Raw genomic sequence first — 20077 nt, forward strand, 5'->3', positions numbered from 1 at the left:
AAAAAAATATATATATATATATATACGCAGGGGTATTATTATTTTTCAGTGAATGAGGTTTTAATAGGAATAGGTGGAGTGCAACTTTTCGACTTCTGTTATTTGCTGTTGTTTCTCTAAAAAAATGCATAATGATATTACAGCTTTCACTGATTTATTTCAAATTTGAAACATTGTCTAGCCTGTAAGGTGTAAGAAAACAAAACAAAAAAACAAACAATTAATCGAATCAAATCGAATCATGGTGTATTCTTCAGTATCGAAAATAATCGAATTGTTGGGTCAGGAAATCGATACTAAATCGAATTACCATGATGGATGTGATTTACACCCCTAGTATTAGCTTCTGCTGTTTCTATTTGTGAACATTTGGCTGGTTTTCTGCCTTTGATCGCCATATTAACTGGAAAACCGGTTTAACATAAGGGAGTATGCACATGTGCATCAGAGATAAGTCAAAGTCTAATGCTCTGAGTGTAAGATTAGCACCTGAACAATAACTAACTGAAAAAGATTGAAGCGGTGGCTGTGTGGTACTAGCCCGCAGCGCTGGACTTACCTCTATAGTAGAACAGGCACAGGTCAGAAAGGACAAACCACCTCTTTTTCCACAGCTTCATGCCCGTGCTGTCCTGTAAATAAAACACAGGAGCTGCTTATTTCTACAAAGGTTTGTAGAATAACATTTAGCTCAAGCAATACAACTTACTGAGATATTTACAGCAATAATACATATGTTAAATAATGGTGAGTTTGTCAGAAATAATAATAAACCTTGACACATTGTGACACACTGTTCATCTTAAGGTTTATTTAAGCTAGACTGTTTGATTAAAGTATTTTTCAGGAGTTTAAGAATAACCTGTTCTACAAAAAAGAGCTAAAAACCAACAAAGTTATTTTTCTCTGCTAACATTGGCTTTTAGAAGCAGCTCAGAGAGCTTTTCAGCCTGCTGTGTGAAAAGGATAAAGGGTAAATACGAGAGTATTAGCTGACCCTTTAATGGAAACTTGAGCCTTAATCGTAGATTCTATCCGGAGGAGGGACCTCAGCAGCTCTGTCATTATAGTCAAACAGCGTGTGGGCTGCAGTTTCTTTTACCACCCAGAATATTTTATACATTAGGATTCAGGAAAAATACAAATGGACATCTAGCATTTATTTTTTAAAGCACAGTTATTTTATTATTCGCTAAGGAATACATTTGTTCAAACTTCCTTGGGACCTATAGAGGCGTTCTCCTTTGCCAATCATGCTGTGTTGATTTCCCAGTGGATCCTTCTTTCAGCCAAAGAGTTCAATGGCTTTCAGCCTTCAATGAAGCAAGGAAATAAAAGTGCAAATCCAGCTTTTATTCCGGGTAGGAGATTTGTGAGTCTTTTGCACTACTTACATCTTCTTGATTAAAGTCTCCAAAGAAAAGCAGCTGGCAGCTGCAGCAAAGTGTCACATGTGAACATAAAATGCACTGGGAGCGTTGCAATCACAGCTAATTGAGTTTCTCTGCAGGTAGGCGTCCAGCCTAACTGAACGCCGTTTCAAATTCCACCCCCCTACCTGAGGAATGCAAACCAGGTGCAATGTGTTGAAACGTTTTCCCTCCTCGCCGTGCAGAAATACCAGACAGAAATATGCATTAAGAAACATTCTTTGCTCATTTGCTTCTGTGTAATCTAGTAGTAAATCAGTTAGAGTATTAGTTTGTTTGTATTGCTCTATTTTAGACAAAGGTTTAAAGGGACAGAGAACCACTGTGCTGATAGATCTACCATAAATAGATTCTGGTTCTGTTTTGACTTTATGCTGTCCGTCTCACCTGTTTGTAAAGCCAGTTTCTCTTGATTACGGGGGCACTGGGATTCCGCCTGATGGAGTTGGATCGTTTCCCAAAGTTATGAATTTTCTTCGAAGGTCTTGAAGGCTAAAAAAAAAAACAGATTTAATGAGAAATGACAGTTTTCCTCATTCATTTAAACATGTCTTCAAATGGTACCTCCTGTAAATACCTTAACCTCTGAAAGGTCTTCCTATTTTGTCATGTTACACAAACTTCAATTATTTTAATTGAGATTTTATATGACCCAATTTACAGTACGGGAGAAAATGGAAGGAAATAACATGTTTTTCTAATTTCTTTCACTAAAAATAAAAAAAATAAAATAAAATCTCCAATCCGTTTGGGTTTGTCCTCTAACTTTACAACCAGTATTTTACTGTAGATGGAAATTTGTTGCTCCCTTTCTTTGCAAAATAACTCAATCTCACTCGGATGGAATGGAGAGTGTCTGTGAAGCAAAATCTACAAGTCCTGCCAAAGAATCTATATGATTTAGGTCTCTTTAATCCATACATGTGTTTGTTTTAGTGCTGTTCTACTAGACTTCCGATTGCACTTGGATTCCCTAGATTGTTATAAAGGCAGCAGAGTAAAGGGGCGGACCACACATGCATGAAGAACTTAATGGCTGGTTATACTCCTGCAGCAGTGTGTTTGCATATTTTTGATTTATGCCCTGTTTTTAAGCGTGGTCTGCGCTATGTTATTCCACGCCACAACGCAAGAGAGACAATCAGGAACTAGCTCTGGGTCTAGATACAGCCGAGGCGGTGAGGAAGAGGGACATGAGGGCGAAAAAGAGGTGGGAAAAGGGTCCCAGCGTCCCAGTGACTCATCTCAGTAGAGTCCTGCAACGGGACGGGTCACCCGCTAAAATGCTCTTTTGCGGGTGAAAAATACATAAATAAAAATAAATGGGTCGGGCGGATATTTTTTTAGTGCGGGCGGGTAGTTGGTGATTTCTTTTTATGCGTGTGTGTTGTTATGGACATCAGAAATGTTATATTAATCAGGCACTGGGGTCACCCTTGTTGTAGCTTAAAGCCCTGCCGGCAGTGTGGGCTTCCCTCCAAAAAGGCCACAGACAGTGCATACACGTCTGCTGCAGTGTTAATGGCGCTGTTCTGCAGCGCAGCGTACTATAGCCTATTACTTGATGTGTTAACGGGTCGGGTTGCGGGTTAAATATCAACGGGTCGGGTTCGGATTTGAATTGAAGATATCCACGGGTGACGGGTCGGGTTCGGTAGTCATCCTAACGGGTTCGGGCGGGTGCGGGTTGGTAAAACTCGACCCGTGCAGGACTCTACGTCACAGTATCCCGGCGGCCGGAAATGCTTGTGACACAAGGCAGCGGGCGTCAACACATCCGCAGCGACATCTGCTGGACTGGAAGTTGAATTCCACTTGATTTGGCTGATGTGCGCCATTTTATTTGTTCATTTTTTTTTTTTATAATCGATTCTTGCCTTCAAGAATCGATGCAGTAGATCACAAAAATTAGAATCGCGATGCATCGTCATGACGATTATTTTGCACACCCTTAACGGGTCGTATTCCGCAATGTTGGTCACACAAAAAAAACAAGCCGGTAGGTTACCAAACAGGAAATATGGATAGTGTAGAGTGGATGTAGATTTGACCAATCAGAGGCCTCCTGACTGCGGCATTATCTGCAGTCGCCTACGATTTTGGAGCGGTGTAGCAGAGTGTTTGCGGAAGGTGCAGGAACATAACTGCGTTAACTGTGACACAAAACCTGGTTTCTGAGTATAAACCAGCCTTTATTCTGTGTATTATTTCCATTTTATTACTATGCAGGACCCATTTATTTACATAAAAGTTTGTGGTTTTAACTCACCAAATGCGTCAAAAGCTTCTATATCTGATAGAGTGACAGTAACATGATAATAATCCTGCACCCGACTTTGATACTCACTCTTCCTGCTGGACTGTTGGAGTTTGCGGCACAATCCGGGATGGGCGTGTTGTTGGAGGCCTCACTCATGGTGATTGATAGCCGTTCTTTCTTTTCATTCGCTGGCACTTTGGGGGCGGTTCTACACAAGGGGACATAAACCAAATCCTCAGTCAGACATACAGTGCAGACCATTTCCAACTTATTTAATCTGAATCAGCTTCAGAAAACTTGAAAAACAAGGAGGACAGAAGGTTGATGCTCTGCTCCCCTCTCATTCCTCTGAAGTCAAAGCCCTCTGGATAATGAGATCCCAGCATGGGCTTATAAATCAAACCAATTACTCCCACCATGTCAGGGCAGATCATTTTTCCAGCCCTCTGACAGTTTTACAGTAAATGGTTGTGAGGTCTGTCCAAATGATAGACAGAGCTGCAGTTTGGAAAAAGAAACAATTAATACTAATATGTATAAACCAATAAATACAATATTTAGGTTTATATGCCTTAGCATTGGAGGCCCTGTTGAATTAGATGGCCGACATTCTTCTTGTGGGGCTTAGATGAAAAGGACGAGATGAGGACCAGACTCAAAGCTGCACTAATGAAGGAATTATTAAATCTATAACTCATTTTATAGCCTTGGGTAAGACCAGGATGGCTGCTGAACTGTCTCAAGCTAAACTAAGGTTTAAAAATGTTATCCCTTTGAAACTACTAACATTTTCAGGCAGACCACTGCAGTTTAAAATCGTTTTCATTAGAGAGCTGCAATGATTGCAGATACCTTAGAGTTTACACTGGAAAAACAATCTAGAAATAGGTAAAAATTCCTTAAATACAGTGTATTTACCCTTGATTTGACTAGTTAAATTAGATAGTTTGCAAATAGAAGGAGTATTTTTACTCTTAAAATAAGATAATTATATAATATGCACTTGAAATAAGACAATGCAGTTGCGTTTGCTTATTTCAATCTAAATTGTCTAAATTGGCAAAATATCTCTTTTATCTCCTCAATTCAAGAAAAAATGCACTTATTTTATGGAAAAACAACTTATCTAGATTTCGATTTTTTTTCCAGTTTAAGTAGCTGTTCTAAAGCTGCTGCCACCCACTGCCAGTGTTGGGCACGTTACTTTGAAAAAGTAATTAGTTATAGTTACTAGTTTCTTCTCTCAAAAAGTAACTGAGTTACTAACTGAGTTACTCCAAAATAAAAGTAACTAGTTACTAGTAAAAGTACCCTCACCGGCCCCCACCTTCTCGCCGTCTGTTTCAAAAGCCAGCTGAATAGAGCGGACGACAAAGACAAGAACCTGCAGAGAGTTTTGCATTTATTGCAACTCAACGTAAATGACATCAGGGGGGGAACGCTATCTGACGGGCCTATAAACCCGGTCAGATAGTTTTCCCCTTTTCTTAAAGGAGAATTCCGGTTTTTAACACTTTTAGCCCATTTTCTGTAGTGTCCAGGATAAAATTGAATGATCGACACCAAAATTTTGACAATTGGTCCTGTCTCTGCTTTTTGGCTCATTTAGAATCCACCCCTGGCTGCTTTAGAATGGCTTCCATAGAGCATGTCCGATAATGTCCTTAAAACAACCTTAAACGTTCTTTTTTTAAAATATGCTACTCACCGGGTCGTCAGCGCTGTTCAATGACGTTCCAAAAAAAGTTTCGTAAAGAAAAAACGTTCCTGTAGTGTTTTATTTAGCATTTTGTAAATCCCATTGAGTTCTGTTGGAATAGTCAATATCCCTCCGCCACCGGAAACGGAAATGGGGCCTGTTTACACAGTTGTAGTCTTTTCGCTTCACTCTGTGTACTCCGACGTCGAGGTGCTAACGTCTCTGTTAAACACTTTAAAAAACTCTGAAAATGGAATACGAAAGGTGGATTCTTGATTCTCGACGTCGGAGTACACAGAGTGAAGCGAAGAGACTACAACTGTGTAAACAGGCCCCATTTCCGTTTCCGGTGGCGGAGGGATATTGACTATTCCAACAGAACTCAATGGGATTTACAAAATGCTAAATAAAACACTACAGGAACGTTTTTTCTTCACGAAACTTTTTTTGGAACGTCATTGAACAGCGCTGACGACCCGGTGAGTAGCATATTTTAAAAAAAGAACGTTTAAGGTTGTTTTAAGGACATTATCGGACGTGCACTATGCAAGCCATTCTAAAGCAGCCAGGGGTGGATTCTAAATGAGCCAAAAAGCAGAGACAGGACCAATTGTCAACATTTTGGTGTAGATCATTCGACTTCATCCTGGACACTACAGAAAATGGGCTAAAAGTGTTAAAAACCGGAATTCTCCTTTAACATGGGGGGAACGTTATCTGGTGTGGTGTTAATATCAGGCTGCATTACCTCTACTCATGGGTGTGAAGTTTTTTAACAGGGCGTTCAGATCTGGTGAGTGTATGAAATTAATAACTGTGGATGTCTAATTCTGAAATCCTGCGTGTTTGGGTTGTTATAGATACTGCAACATCTATCTATCTATCTATTTATCTATCTATCTATCTATCTATCCATCCATCCAACATTTGATCACAGCTCTCCGTAGTTCCTCCGTGGCGCGAGCACAGGGCGGCGGTTAGTAACACCATTAATCCCATCCCTGCCCACTGCTAGACAGCTGGCTGAAAGAGGCGTGCTCACTAACAGAATGTAAAAAGAACTGCGCTTGAGCCGTTAGCCCAACTCAATTCAATTCAATTCAATTCAGTTTATTTCTATAGTGCCAAATTCACAACACGTCATCTCAAGGCACTTTACAGTTCTACCAGATCATACAGTCAAATTGATACAAAGTTTTCTATCTAAGGATACCAGTTGATTGCATCGACTCATTGACTCAAATACAATCCCTTACACTAAGCATGCTTGTAGCGACAGTGGAGAGGAAAAACTCCCTTTTAACAGGAAAAAACCTCCAGCAGAACCAGGCTCAGTGTGAGCGGCCATCTGCCGAGGCCGACTGGGGTTCAAGGAGACAGAAGCAGAGATACAAAAAGCAGCTGTAAAAGGCGGCCCCGAGACCAGAGGATATCCTGGTGTGGGCCTAATGGTTGGGGCATAGAGGTTCCAGAGGTTCGAGCCCCACAGCCTCCACTCTGGGTCCCTGAACAAGTCCCTTAACTCCACACTGCTCCCCAGGCGCCGAACGACGGCAGCCCACTGCTCCCCAAGGGGAATGGGTTAAATGCAGAGAGTGAATTTCGTTGCTCTGTACTTGTGACGGTGTAATGACAATAAAACCTGGAAAAAAAAAAAAAAAAAATCTGCTTGTTCACTTAAGTGTCACTCAAAAGAACTAAAACTGCAATAAGGACTAACCACCACCTAATTCAAACTATTTCACAGTTTTGCTTAAGTCATTCATGTTTAATCATTTCACAAGTGTTTTGTGAGAGTATTTTGTTTTTGTTTTTTGACTGAATGATCAGTTCAGCTCTAAACTGCAGCTTCTCCTAACCAACCCATCCATGTGAAAAGCCTACTAGCATTCTTCATGGTTTACTATGAGTCACTACTACATACAGTACATCTGTTAGTTTAGACATTTAAAAATAAAACATGCAATAAAAAAAAGAGGCAACAGGATCTGAAGTTTTTTTATTTCACATTAAAGGTGGATTTATTCAGACGCCGTGCTGTAACCTTTAAGGTTCCCAGACAGATGGGATGATGAGGAGGATGTTCAGTGACGAGCATCAGAGCGAGATGACCAACACCAGAAGCATGAAATGAGTAAATAGAATAACAATCATAAGCTCAGTTTGTATTGTAGGTATTTAGAAGGAAGTTTACACAATGCAGGGACTAGAAATAGATTTTGGGGATTTATTTTCTGTCCATGTATCTTATTTCTACCTGTTGATCAATATGACCCGTATAAGTATTAAGTGAGTTTATATTTCCAAAAAATTCTGATACAAGTTAGGGCAAAACTGAATGAAGCAGCTACTTGACATTACGACATACCTGAGATTTGATCATTGCCTCATAAAGCTGAGTATTAAAAAAACAGAAGAGTATTTCCTCATTCCTGTTCTTCAGTTTCTGTAAATGTGAATAAATATACCTGTCCAGAGAAAAATACATCTGGAAACACAATAAGAGAAGCAATAGTCTAAACAAGTGTGTGACTAATGCTCTCATGAGATGACATCAATGCTCTGACTCAGATGCTCACACTGAAAGACAAGAGCAACTGAAATTTGGCTTCTCTCCCATCTAATGAGCTCAGAAGCAAACCAGCTCTAAACATTTTCTGCTGCGCTATAACAGATAAGGCTCAAACTGGACTATAGTCACCGATGAAATCAATCCGCTACATTTGGGGACGGATGCAGAGAGACGACCGTCTATTGTCCTCAGAGATCGGGCTCTATTTGATGCTCTATTTGGCACCGAGCCACTACTCAGCTGTGAGCAGCGGATAATTAGTTTGGACCTGATAATCAATCTTCATGAAGTGAAGCTTAAAAGAAATCAGTGTTAAATAGTTTTTTTTTTAGCATACCAGCTGCCATATGATAAAAAGACTGACTGAGGATAGTGATTAGTATTAAAATTAACTTTTGTTCCTGATTTCAAACATCATGGGTTCCTGTTCACTAGATAAGGGTAGAATGTAGCAGATCAGCTGCTACCACAGTGCAGACGCTGCACTTGTCTGTTGGTGGTGAAGAGAGAGCTGAGCCAAAAGGCAAAGCTCCCAACCTACCAATAGGTCTTCGTTGTTACCCTCACATATTGTCTTTAAATCTGGTTTATGACTAAAGTGTCAGGACTCCTGTTTTGTGTCTGTGTTTTCTGTGTTTGTCTCTCTTCATCCACCGGGGGGCACCTGGTTCTGGTCCGCCTCCTCACACACTTGCGGATGGTTTCCTCGTTAAACGGAGTTTTCTTAAGCTGCTGACTGCCACTACTTCGACGCCAGAGTGTTTGCCAGTTTAGGGTACTCTAGCCTAGGCAGAAGATCAACTGAAGAAATTAATTGCTCTCCTACATCCACCTGCAAAACAGCCAATCAGCTTTGAAGCTCCACAAAAGCCAATCGGCATCCAAAGTTCATCTTAAAAGGCCTCTGATCCGCGACTTCTACTCCTAGAGCGCAGGCGGTGGGTACGCTGTCTGACTTCTTTCAGATGACCCCGTTTCAACCCACCTCCAGCCCCTCCTCCACCATTGTAGCTAAAATTTCCTCAGAGTTTCTTTCGTCGCGGACTATTACTGCATTCCGCGTCTCTTTTCAACCGGTCCGGCAGAAGACCGCCATGTTGAGCCTGGTTCTGCCAGAGGTTTCTTCCAAATGGGGAGTTTTTCCTCTCCACTGTCGCTACATGCTTGCTCATCATGGACAGGTTCTCTCCACCTGTGTTATCCGAACTAGACTTCCATCTTCCAGGTCCCTGAGTGAAGCTCTATTATCAGCTCATGCAGTCCACTGGATCTCCCCATAAAGCTCAGCATACCGTCTATCTAACCAGCAGTCTACAGACTGACCAACTTCATCTATCTCCACTCTACCACCAGTTTCAGGCCTGGGGGGAAACAGCCATATTCTTTGCTCCTGTTCATGCATATCTATCAAAATTAAGCACTATGTTTCCTGCCGAGGTCTGAGCACCAAAGACAAAGTAATTGTATCGATAAATTTCTTCTAATTGTCTTTTCTCTTCGTGTGAGTTTTTCAGATTGAAATGGCATAAAAAAAACAGCTAAACACGGTGGAGGGAGTATGATGATCTGAGGCTACTTTTCTGCTTCAGGACCTCAATGACTTGCAATAATCGATAGAACCATGAATTCTTCTCTATACCAAAAAGAACGACTTAAATGCGACTCGGAAGCAGAAAACGAATTCTGTATGAAATTTAGTTCAATTACAGAAGCTTATAATACACCTGCAATTTACACTGCTACACAAATAAATAGCAAATATCAGGTGCTACGACATTCTAAGTCCTTTTTAGTTTGATTACTGGATTAGGATTACTGGAAGTAAAAATAATCATGCCTCACCCAGCTAATTAATATAATCAATCATTCGGATTGCGCCCAGTAATTAGCTGCTAACAGTATAAACCCACTATGCAGAGTAGGAAAGCATTAGAAGTTGCAGCAAATCACCTTGGGAAACAGTTATCCTTGCAGTGTTTACCGTGGCTCTATGTCAACAGTGAATGAAATTACCATTAGTGGAGCTGAAAAGGTCATGCAAAGCTGACCACTTACAATCGGATGTTTTATAAATAAGCAAAACAACAACCAGAAACATACACAGTTGTTCTTATACCTGCAAGAAAGTAGCCAGGTCCAGTTTCCTCTCATTTATAATATAAGCATTACAGACTTTTTAAAAGAATTATCAAAATTGTGAATATCTTTCCTCTGATGACCAGATTTTTTTTCATCAAACTTGATGCAAAACAGATTTTTTTTAAGATATTAGTAAAAAAACATCTTTAAGAACACAACAAATGATATATATTGTTATATTAAATATTAACCATAAGACCTGTGTATGAACACCAGTCTGTTGGTCCGAAAATGTTTGGTCAGATGATTCTGCTGCTGGAGCGAGGCGATCCAAGCCCACTGGGGGAGAACCAGTGAGCTAACTGGCTGATGCTGCATTTTAAAATGACCACACAGCATTTTCAAAGAGCTAAGGGTGCTTTAAAGCACATCGGTGAGTTTCCAAACTGGACTTTTATAATTTTAATGAAAAAAAGCAAGGCAGGCGCCCTCTGATTGTGTTTGATCACATAGATTTCTTCTGTTAGATGCTACTTGAATAAATCAAACTAATTTGACAGAGCTCTAAAAATTGGCAGAATAAAAATATGGAAACCACATATTCTCCTTTTGTTATAAATGTAATAAATACATTATAAATATTTATAATTACTCAGTCTAATGAAAGGACTCATGTTAAACGGTTGAGCCTTTGAAATTGTACTTTGGGACGGAGGATAAAGTGTGGAAATAAAAATAATCTGATCAGATTTTTTCCTGCCAATCCTGATCATCAATGACAGCCGATCAAACTGTTTGGCTGTTAATGTTTTATTTATTTATTTTAACCCGGGGCTTATCTCGGTCGGAGCTATACAAGGAAATCATGTGGGATGTGTCCATCCCCATTCACTTCAAGCGCTAAGCTCCACAATCTCTTAAGACACAGTTTGCAAAATCCTGTTTGGTTTTTTTTAATGGCTTAAAAGGAGTTTCCAAGGTTGAACAGCAAACTGTTTAACATAAAAGTGAACATAAGAGTGTCAGGGTGCTTTAGGAGTTTGTATCTTTAACTGTATCTGAAAGCATAAAGTCAATTAAACAGGAGGACAGTTTTCTCTCTTTGATTTTTGAGAAAAAAAGAAACCAAACACCTTTAATTTAAAATTATATCTTCTTATAAAAAAAAAAAAAAGAACTCATTGAAAACAAAATTATGATCTTGCTGAATTTAGGGCCCTGCCACACCTTGGCGGTTTAGACAGCGTATGTCCGACCTCCCAGAATCTAATTGTTGGGAGCTGGAGAAGTTCCACCTTTCTCCAGCAGAGTCCGCCATGGATCCTTCTGAGTGAGCCTCCTGCACAGCTGCAGCCCATCAAGATCATCCGAGAATCCACTATATAAGCTGTCTTCAGACTTTGCCTCAACGCCGCAGTGTTGATCCAGTTGGTCAGCGCCTAAGCCTAGACTCTCAGTGTATCTTCATGACTTTGAATCCAGCCAGGATTCTAACCGTTGTCTCTATCTTCCAGGAAACCAGTGTCTCCTCTGTGAAGCTCTGGAAGAGCTAACCTGCCGAGCCGACCCTCAGAGCCAAACCCGAAGAACCATAGAGAACTTCCATGCAGCTCGGGACTAAGAGCTGGAATACCCAAAGCCAAGGTCTGTTCATTTGTAGACGTGAGACGCTGAAGCAGCAAGCGGACTCTGCTGATCAACTCCTCTCCAGATCCAACAGTGACTCTCCCAAAGCTAACCTCAAGAACCCTCAAGGTACAATCAGTTGTTATCAAGAAAGCAGCTCCAACGTGCAACGCTAACTGAACTGTCTCTCACGCAGACTCCGGTGAACCCGTATCCAGCCCCGAGCCAGAACCAGTACATTCTGTGTGCTTGTGTCAAAATAAACTTGTTGAACTTTTATTCCTGTGTCAGTCAGTGGTGTTCTGCATAATTGGGTCACTATTAGAGTACCCATCATGACACTAATTTTATTAATTTTTTTCAATTTTGAGCGTATACATAGAGTACAGTGTATGTGGAATGACAGCCGCACTTATGCATAACGTACGGCAGCGCAATGCCCATGAAATTATGCTTGTCCATCATTTCATGGGCATTATGATATTGCAATATCACTATATATTAGGATATGTTTCCCAACTATCAAAATTACATGTATAGATCACGTCTCCTCCTCCGCCTCCTCCTCGTCAGCTCCACACACCCACTTTCAAACCTGGAGCGGGCGGCACAGAGTAGCCTACTCTGGGGCTCGGGAGAAAGAGGAGACGTGCTATATGGACACATTTTCGCTTCATTTAATTACTTAGTTTTTGTTAAGGAAAAAAAGAGACCTATATGCTACTTATACACTTGGAATTCCTGTTATGCTGTGCATCTATCCTGACATTGTATTAATTTCTGTTCCAGATTAAAGATACACCGACCACCTACAACAACAACCTACCAGCCACCCAGAAACAATGACAGGCCAGCTATAGCTGGCAGGAAAGCACTTTTGTTGTATCAGTTGGAGTTTTTTTTTTTTTTTACCACATTGACCTCAAATCTATTTATTTTATTATTCTATGTGAACTAGCTTTAAACAGCCAGCACTTGTGTAAAGTTCATAAGACACTTTATTTTATTTATTTGTTTCCTTTGCCAGGTGTGTTTTATTTGTTTTAATGCAACCATTTGTGTTTGTGTCTTTGAACCTTAACAATGTTCAAAATAAATATGCAAATATTGTCAGAACATCTTCCATGTCTGCATGTGTTCCTTAAAATTGTGTTTTTTATCAAAAAGATGAGAGAAAATGTTGAAATATTTTAGGAAATCTTAAACGTTATCTGCTGACAAAAAAGTAAAAGGTTAAAATTATGTCCTGACTAAAACTAGACTAGAATGTTGACAGTTTTTGTTGACTAAAACTAAACTAATAAAATTATGTTTTCTTGGACTAAAATAAAGACTAAAATGCTCTGACTTAAGTCGACTAAAACTAGACTAAATAAAAATGCGAAATTGTCAACTAAATGTGATAAAAACTAACAAACCATGCTGAAACTGGACTAAGACTAAAACTAAATTTAAAAATTGCTGCTAAAATTAACACTACCATATAGGTTTGTCCTGATCCGATCCACGTATCGGATCGGGACGCCGATATTGGCAAAAAAAATGCGTATCGGCAAAGCATGTAAAACGCCGATCCAGACTGCCGATCCAGTTTAAAAAAAAAATCCGGTCCGTATTTTCCAGTTTCGCCGATTGAAACGATCCATTCCACTATTTTGTGCCAGTGTTTCCCTGTTTTGCATTTTTATTAAAACTTACAGTAATACTTGCACCTTTAACTGTTTACGGTTTTACTCTTCACTGTGCAATTTCAGATTGCTATTCATAATTTTGTCCAGTTTGTGTTTATCTCTTAATAAACAGGTAAGTTTGTTGTTACCAAGCATTGTGTTTTATTCAATCTCACCTAATTCAGCTGGCTAGATGTTATCAAGAGTACTAAAACCTTTTTCAACATGAGTCTTACAACTAAGGCTAAATACTTAACAACTAACTAACTAATAACTTAAACTTAAATACATGCTCGGATAGGCTGGTATCGGCCAGTATCGCTATCGGATCGGAAGTGCAAAAACCTGGATCGGGACATCTCTACTACCATACTGCTACACTTGTGAAAGTAAAATCTGTTGGGCTCTTTTTGGCATCAAGACAATTATTCTTATTGCCACATTGCCAGACAGGACGCTGTAAAAAAAAAAAAAAAAAGGAACAGAACCAAAACTATGACAGATGTAGCCCATTTTCCCCTCATTGTTTTAAGTAAAATGTTTTTTGTTTTTTTTAAATCGATACTAGGAACTGAAATATCAATGTTATATCAGGCAGCCGAAAATCACGATATATCACCAAAACGATTTTTCCCACACCCCTAGTAGTAATGGTAGTGTGTGTTTCTGTAACTAGGTGTGTCACTGCCAGTTGGCCTGGCAACATCAATTGTGTCTCCAGTGATGCTCTAACTATCACACATAAAACAGTTTGAAGAGAAGACTCTCCTAGCATGTAGTTCTGGTGTGACTCTCATAAAGGTGGAGCTTTGCTTCAACACGTCCAGCTGATGTAATTTAAATTACATCATTTAAAAAGCATTTAAATCCCATATCAAAGAGGTTTCTAGAATTTCCTTCTTTCATCTGAGGAACATTGCAAAAATTAGAAATATCCTGTCCAGGGGTGATGCTGAGAAACTAGTCCATACATTTGTTACTTCAAGGCTGGACTATTGTAATTCTTTACTATCAGGAAGTCCACAAACTGTAGTTAAAAGCCTTCAGCTGATCCAAAATGCTGCAGTCAGAGTTCTAATGAAAATGAAAAAGAGAGATCATATCTCTCCTATCCTGGCTTCTCTTCATTGGCTTCCTGTTAAATCAAGAATAGAATTTAAAATCCTCCTTCTCACATATAAAGCCTTAAATGGCCAAGCTCCATCTTATATCAGAGATCTGATTGTTCCTTATGTTCCTAACAGAGCACTTCGCTCTCAATCTGCAGGTTTACTAGTGGTTCCTAGAATTTCTAAAAGTAGAATGGGAGGCAGATCTTTTAGTTATCAGGCTCCTCTCCTGTGGAACCAACTACCAGTTTTAGTCCGTGAGGCAGACACCCTGTCTACTTTTAAGGCTAGGCTTAAAACTTTCATTTTTGATAAAGCTTATAGTTAGGGTGGCTCAGGTTATCCTGAGCTATCTCTATAGTTATGCTGCTATAGGCTTAGACTTTTGGAGGACATAGGGACCCCCATTTCATCATTCTGCTTCATTCTCTCTCTGTTCTCCTATTCTGCAGAATCTGTTAGTTCAATCTCTAACCTTCTGCTCTCTCTGCTTTTCCTCAGAGTAGCTTTGCCTCGTCTGTTCCTGTTTGGCTGTGACGTCATCCTGGAAAAAAACATCAGCTGTGCTGCTTCTATCAACACCCTTGTTAATAGATGTTGGAGATCGGCCTGTTTTCCAGTGTGGTCCTGTTTCTCTGACCGTGACTGAGTGGATGTGCTCTCTTCGTCCTCTGGCATGGGAGCTGCCTTGGAGCTCGTCTGCCTGGCTGTGTGTTTCCTGGACGGGGCCGCCTTTTACAGCTGCTTTTTGTATCTCTGCTTCTGTCTCCTTGAACCCCAGTCGGCCTCGGCAGATGGCCGCTCACACTGAGCCTGGTTCTGCTGGAGGTTTCTTCCTGTTAAAAGGGAGTTTTTCCTCTCCACTGTCGCTACAAGCATGCTTAGTGTGGGGGATTGTATTTGAGTCAATGAGTCAATGCAATCAACTGGTTTTCCTTAGATAGAAAACTTTGTATCAATTTGACTGTATGATCTGGTTGAACTGTAAAGTGCCTTGAGATGACATGTGTTGTGAATTTGGCGCTATATAAATAAACTGAATTGAATTGAATTGATGTCTACTTTATGGTTGCATGGAGACCGTCTTTGGTATACTAAGAGGCGAATGACGCCAGAGCATTAACACATTTATACTCCTCCCTATAGAAACCCAAACACCCTAAAATGATCCGTACGTAAACAAGTTTGACACCGCCTTTAAATCACTACGGTTTCTGAGGCGGCGCATCATGTGGATCACTAAAGATAGCAAAGACATAACAAGAATGGCAGCGGAATGCAGTGAATGGCATTTACACAGCTGGGGAAGCCATGTACAACAACAACCTGGTAGTAATTCATACTAGGGCTTCAACTAACCATTATTTTGGAAAACCATTAATCTGTCAATAATTTTTCAGATTAATAATTCAATAGCCAAAGATTCCATAAAGGAGAATTTTAATGAAATTTAAAAAAACTAAAACTTTTCCACTTGAGGAGATCTGGATAGAGCATATTAAAGAAAAAAATTTATCTATTTTTTTACTTAACTTCTAACTAGGTCGCTCTGTCAGCTATAGGCATATTTTCAAGTCTCTATACTCCAGATTAATCGATAGTGGACAATTATTTCAATAATTGATTAACTGTTTCAGCCCTAATTCACGCATTACAATACATTTTTTTTTGCATGGACATATTGAAGGTGTGTTTTTCTTTTTTTTTAACCCTATAATGCCAAATGTATCGTATTTGATACATACGGTTTCTGAAATGTTTTGCGTCTGACGCCTTTTGCATAATTTAATGGTAAAAACTTTGCTCAAAATCCTATTGTACACAATCAGATATACCTGATAACAGAGGGCAGAAGACTACACAAAAAATGATCTTGACTTATCGCATAGTAATATATTATTAGTATCAAAAATGTATTTCTGTTTTTTCTTTTAACATATTTGGCTAAAAGGCCAAATAAGGACTTCAAACCAAAAAAAAATAATTTTTGTTTTGTTTTATTCTTGGATCGGGCTTTAAAGGGTTAAGAAGACTCTAAATTAGTCTCACAATAAAAAGAGTAACAACACTCTGGTCGTGTTTTTAAAGAGCCATTAGTGTTTAACAGGTTTCTACAAACTGCTTGCAGAAAATTATTTGACGTTACCTAAACTTGTGTGGTTTAAAGGAAAATTCCGGTTTTTAACACTTTTAGCCCATTTTCTGTAGTGTCCAGGATGAAATCGAATGATCGACACCAAAATTTTGACAATTGGTCCTGTCTCTGCTTTTTGGCTAATTTAGAATCCCCCCCTGGCTGCTTCAGAATGGCTTCCATAGTGCATGTCCGATAATGTCCTTAAAACAACCTTAAACGTTCTTTTTTTTAAATATGCTACTCACCGGGTCGTCAGCGCTGTTCAATGACGTTCCAAAAAAAGTTTTGTGAAAAAAAAACGTTCCTGTAGTGTTTTATTTAGCATTTTGTAAATCCCATTGAGTTCTGTTGGAATAGTCAATATCCCTCCGCCACCGGAAACTGAAAGGGGGCCTGTTTACACAGTTGTAGTCTTTTCGCAAGGCCCAAGTGTTTCTGCTTCACTCTGTGTACTCCGACGTCGAGGTGCTAACGTCTCTGTTAAACACTTTAAAAAACTCTGAAAATGGAATACGAAAGGTGGATTCTTGAGGAGGACATATTGGACTTTGAGTTTGACGGTAGAGGATACCGTCGCCAACTAGTGGTCTGGAGTGTGCAACGCTACAGATTCGAACGGGAAGCGGAAGTTTATAAGCGGTTGTGATGTATAGGAAAAAATAGTTCTGGGATTTACAAAATGCTAAATAAAACAAGACAGGAACGGTTTTTCTTCACGAAACTTTTTTTGGAACGTCATTGAACAGCGCTGACGACCCGGTGAGTAGCATATTTTAAAAAAAGAATGTTTAAGGTTGTTTTAAGGACATTATCGGACATGCACTATGGAAGCCATTCTGAAGCAGCCAGGGGGGGATTCTGCATGAGCCAAATAGCAGAGACAGGACCAATCGTCAAAATTTTGGTGTCGATCATTCGATTTCATCCTGGACACTACAGAAAATGGGCTAAAAGTGTTAAAAACCGGAATTTTCCTTTAATATACTGCAGGGTTCCTACAGCATAAGTTAAATTCAAGACTTTTTAAGACTTTTTAATGCCACTTGGAATAAAAATTTGAGACCAAATTTACAAGAAACACAAGAAAAACCTGCTTGCGACAACTTAACCCAAAGGTTTATTTTAACATAAACCACTGCACTAATGTTTCAAATTTTGAAAAGCTTCCCATACAGGAAGAAAGCTAAAAACAAACAAATGACATATATATTTTAACAATTATTTAACTGAATTCACAAACTTTGTTTTAGCAGGGAACAAAACAAATCAGTTTTAAAGCCCCAACATAACCAGTGCTAAGTCTTTTTTGCAGCTATTTTTCTTTGTATGGTTTTCTTAGTATGTTTGATTTGGTGATAAGTGGAGGCGTTGCAGAGACAAGGGTGGAACTAAACTGAGAAATACCGGCTGTTTCTCCGTAACTCCATTTTGATGCTTTGTGTTTCGTGCTTCGCATGTGCGACTCCACTGCCTTAATTCCCATCGTTCCGAACTTGAATCGCTTCTTGCACAAAATCCACTGAGCCTCATGTATGTTCCCTGGTTTTAGCCATGGAGAAAACTCTTGGCTGGAGACAATTTTGGTTACATTTACACTTGCTCATATTTTCCAGACAAAAAGTTAATGGTGCATCTCCCAAATGTCCCGGCTGCAACACTTTTATTGGTTCCACTATCGGGACGGAACCAATAATGGCAAGCCGCTATTTTTTTTTTATTAAAAAAAAGTCAATTTTAATGTTTTATTTAGATTACAAAAATAAATCTTAATAAAAATTATCCTATTTATGATGTTTTAAAAATTAAGATCTACGAAAGACTGATTTAAGATATTTTAATACCATTTAAGGCCTTAGTTTTATTTTGAAGAATTCAATGCCTTTTAAAAGACTTTTTAAGGACCCGTGGGAACCCTGTTATATGATAGAAAACAGAATATTCTTTCTTGCTTTTAGGACAGTACTACAGCTGTTAAAAAGCTCTGAGTCTCTTTTAATCTGCTGCTAAAACTGATCTAGGCTGGCCTGAATTATTCATATTTCTTATTAGCTGCACAAAGCTGCTCTTAGTGTTGAACATATCTTAAGGAGGGATAAGTTGATGTCTTTCTTTGTGTTGAATTAGACACAGTTTGATCATAATACCCAGCTGAGGCTGGGACTTGTATTTGGGATGTATTTAAAGAGAAGAAGAGATCAAGTAGAGATTTTAAGGCAGGGCTTCTTTATCCCTGAGGCATCTCAAATCTGCCTTTGGCTCCCATCCCATTTTGAAAAAATAAATAAATAAAATAAACAATTGTAATAAATTGATTGTCTTAAATCCATGTATATATCCTTCTTTTTGTAGACTTTGTAAAGATCTCCATCTAGTTGTCAAATTAGATGTCATCCTCACTGATGTGTTGGATTTCTTGGTGTGAAAAACAGCAGGGAGGTGAGAGCAGCACAGAGGAGAGGAATGTGCAGCTTCTTCTCAGTCATCCGTCGATTATTGAATGATTTTTCTTCTTTAGAGGTTATTAGTTGTAATAAAAGACCCAAAACAATCATTGTAGCTTTTTTCTGAAGCCTAAACTGAGTGTAAACCTAAAATCAATAATTAGCTGTAAGGGATTGAACCCTCTATCAGGTTTTACGTTTTATTTTTTTTTAGGAGGATATTTCTAGATGTACGGAAGAGGATTAGGACCACTGAAAAGACAAAAAAAAAGTTAACAGATTTTTTTTATTTTATTTGAGTTTAACATGGTGAAAAAAGTCAGAATTCTGACTTTATTCTCAGAATTCTGACAGCTAACAAACATGTTAATTCTGAGATTAAAGTCAGAATTCTGAGAAAAAAGTCAGAATTCTTAGCCTGGGTGCCATTCCGAACTTAGTCCCGCCCACAACGTTTGAGGTCGGGAAGTTTGGTCTGGCATTGCTCCATGGTAGCGCGAGTATGTTCGCACAATATCTGGCGGGCCAATCAAATTGTCAGGGCGGGCTTTATACGATGATGGACAGATGATCAACAGTAACGTAATCAACCACGTGACCAAAGCGCGCTTGGGTGACAACAACAATGGCTGCCGCTGGAGAGTTGAGGTGAGTAGATTCTGCTATTAGGTCTGTTCTAGAAGATATTAACAACAAATTAATTTTAAAAGAGGAACAGAGAAACGCGATCAAGGCTCATCTTCTTATTCTTGGCGTGCAACTGCACGCTTTGATTTTTGTTGACAACAACTATGCCTCGCTTAACATACGTCACGCACTCCGTTGCTCTTATTGGTTGTAGGTCTATCCAATTGAGTGCAGAGGCATTTTTTTTCCTGGTTCGTTCGAAACACGCCCCATAATCACAGCTCTATGGAGCAGCATCAGACTCATATTCTGACTAGAATTGAGTAGGACTACGTCAGGCTACAGAATTCTGAGATTAAAGTCAGAATTCTGAGAAAAAAGTCAGAATTCTGGCTTTTTCCCCATATTAAAATGAAAAAAAAAAAAA

The 20077-nt window shown here is 39.2% G+C and overlaps 1 protein-coding gene across 17 annotated transcripts in view; it reads right to left on the reverse strand.

Annotated features, from left to right (window-relative positions):
• Positions 1 to 20077, reverse strand: part of LOC119783237 (pleckstrin homology domain-containing family A member 5-like) — a 186914-nt gene that overhangs the window by 65289 nt on the left and 101548 nt on the right. For all 17 annotated transcript variants that reach the window (XM_038284647.1, XM_038284645.1, XM_038284646.1 and 14 more), the window contains exons 5-7: positions 3778 to 3898; positions 1818 to 1922; positions 560 to 632 (exon numbers count right to left, since the gene is read on the reverse strand). In XM_038284647.1, the coding sequence (XP_038140575.1) occupies positions 560 to 632; positions 1818 to 1922; positions 3778 to 3898 (299 nt within the window). The remainder of the gene's footprint in view (positions 1 to 559; positions 633 to 1817; positions 1923 to 3777; positions 3899 to 20077) is intronic.

This window comes from Cyprinodon tularosa, unplaced genomic scaffold (genome assembly GCF_016077235.1).
Source record: "Cyprinodon tularosa strain WSP-4 unplaced genomic scaffold, ASM1607723v1 ctg200, whole genome shotgun sequence".
Classification (NCBI taxonomy): domain Eukaryota; kingdom Metazoa; phylum Chordata; class Actinopteri; order Cyprinodontiformes; family Cyprinodontidae; genus Cyprinodon; species Cyprinodon tularosa.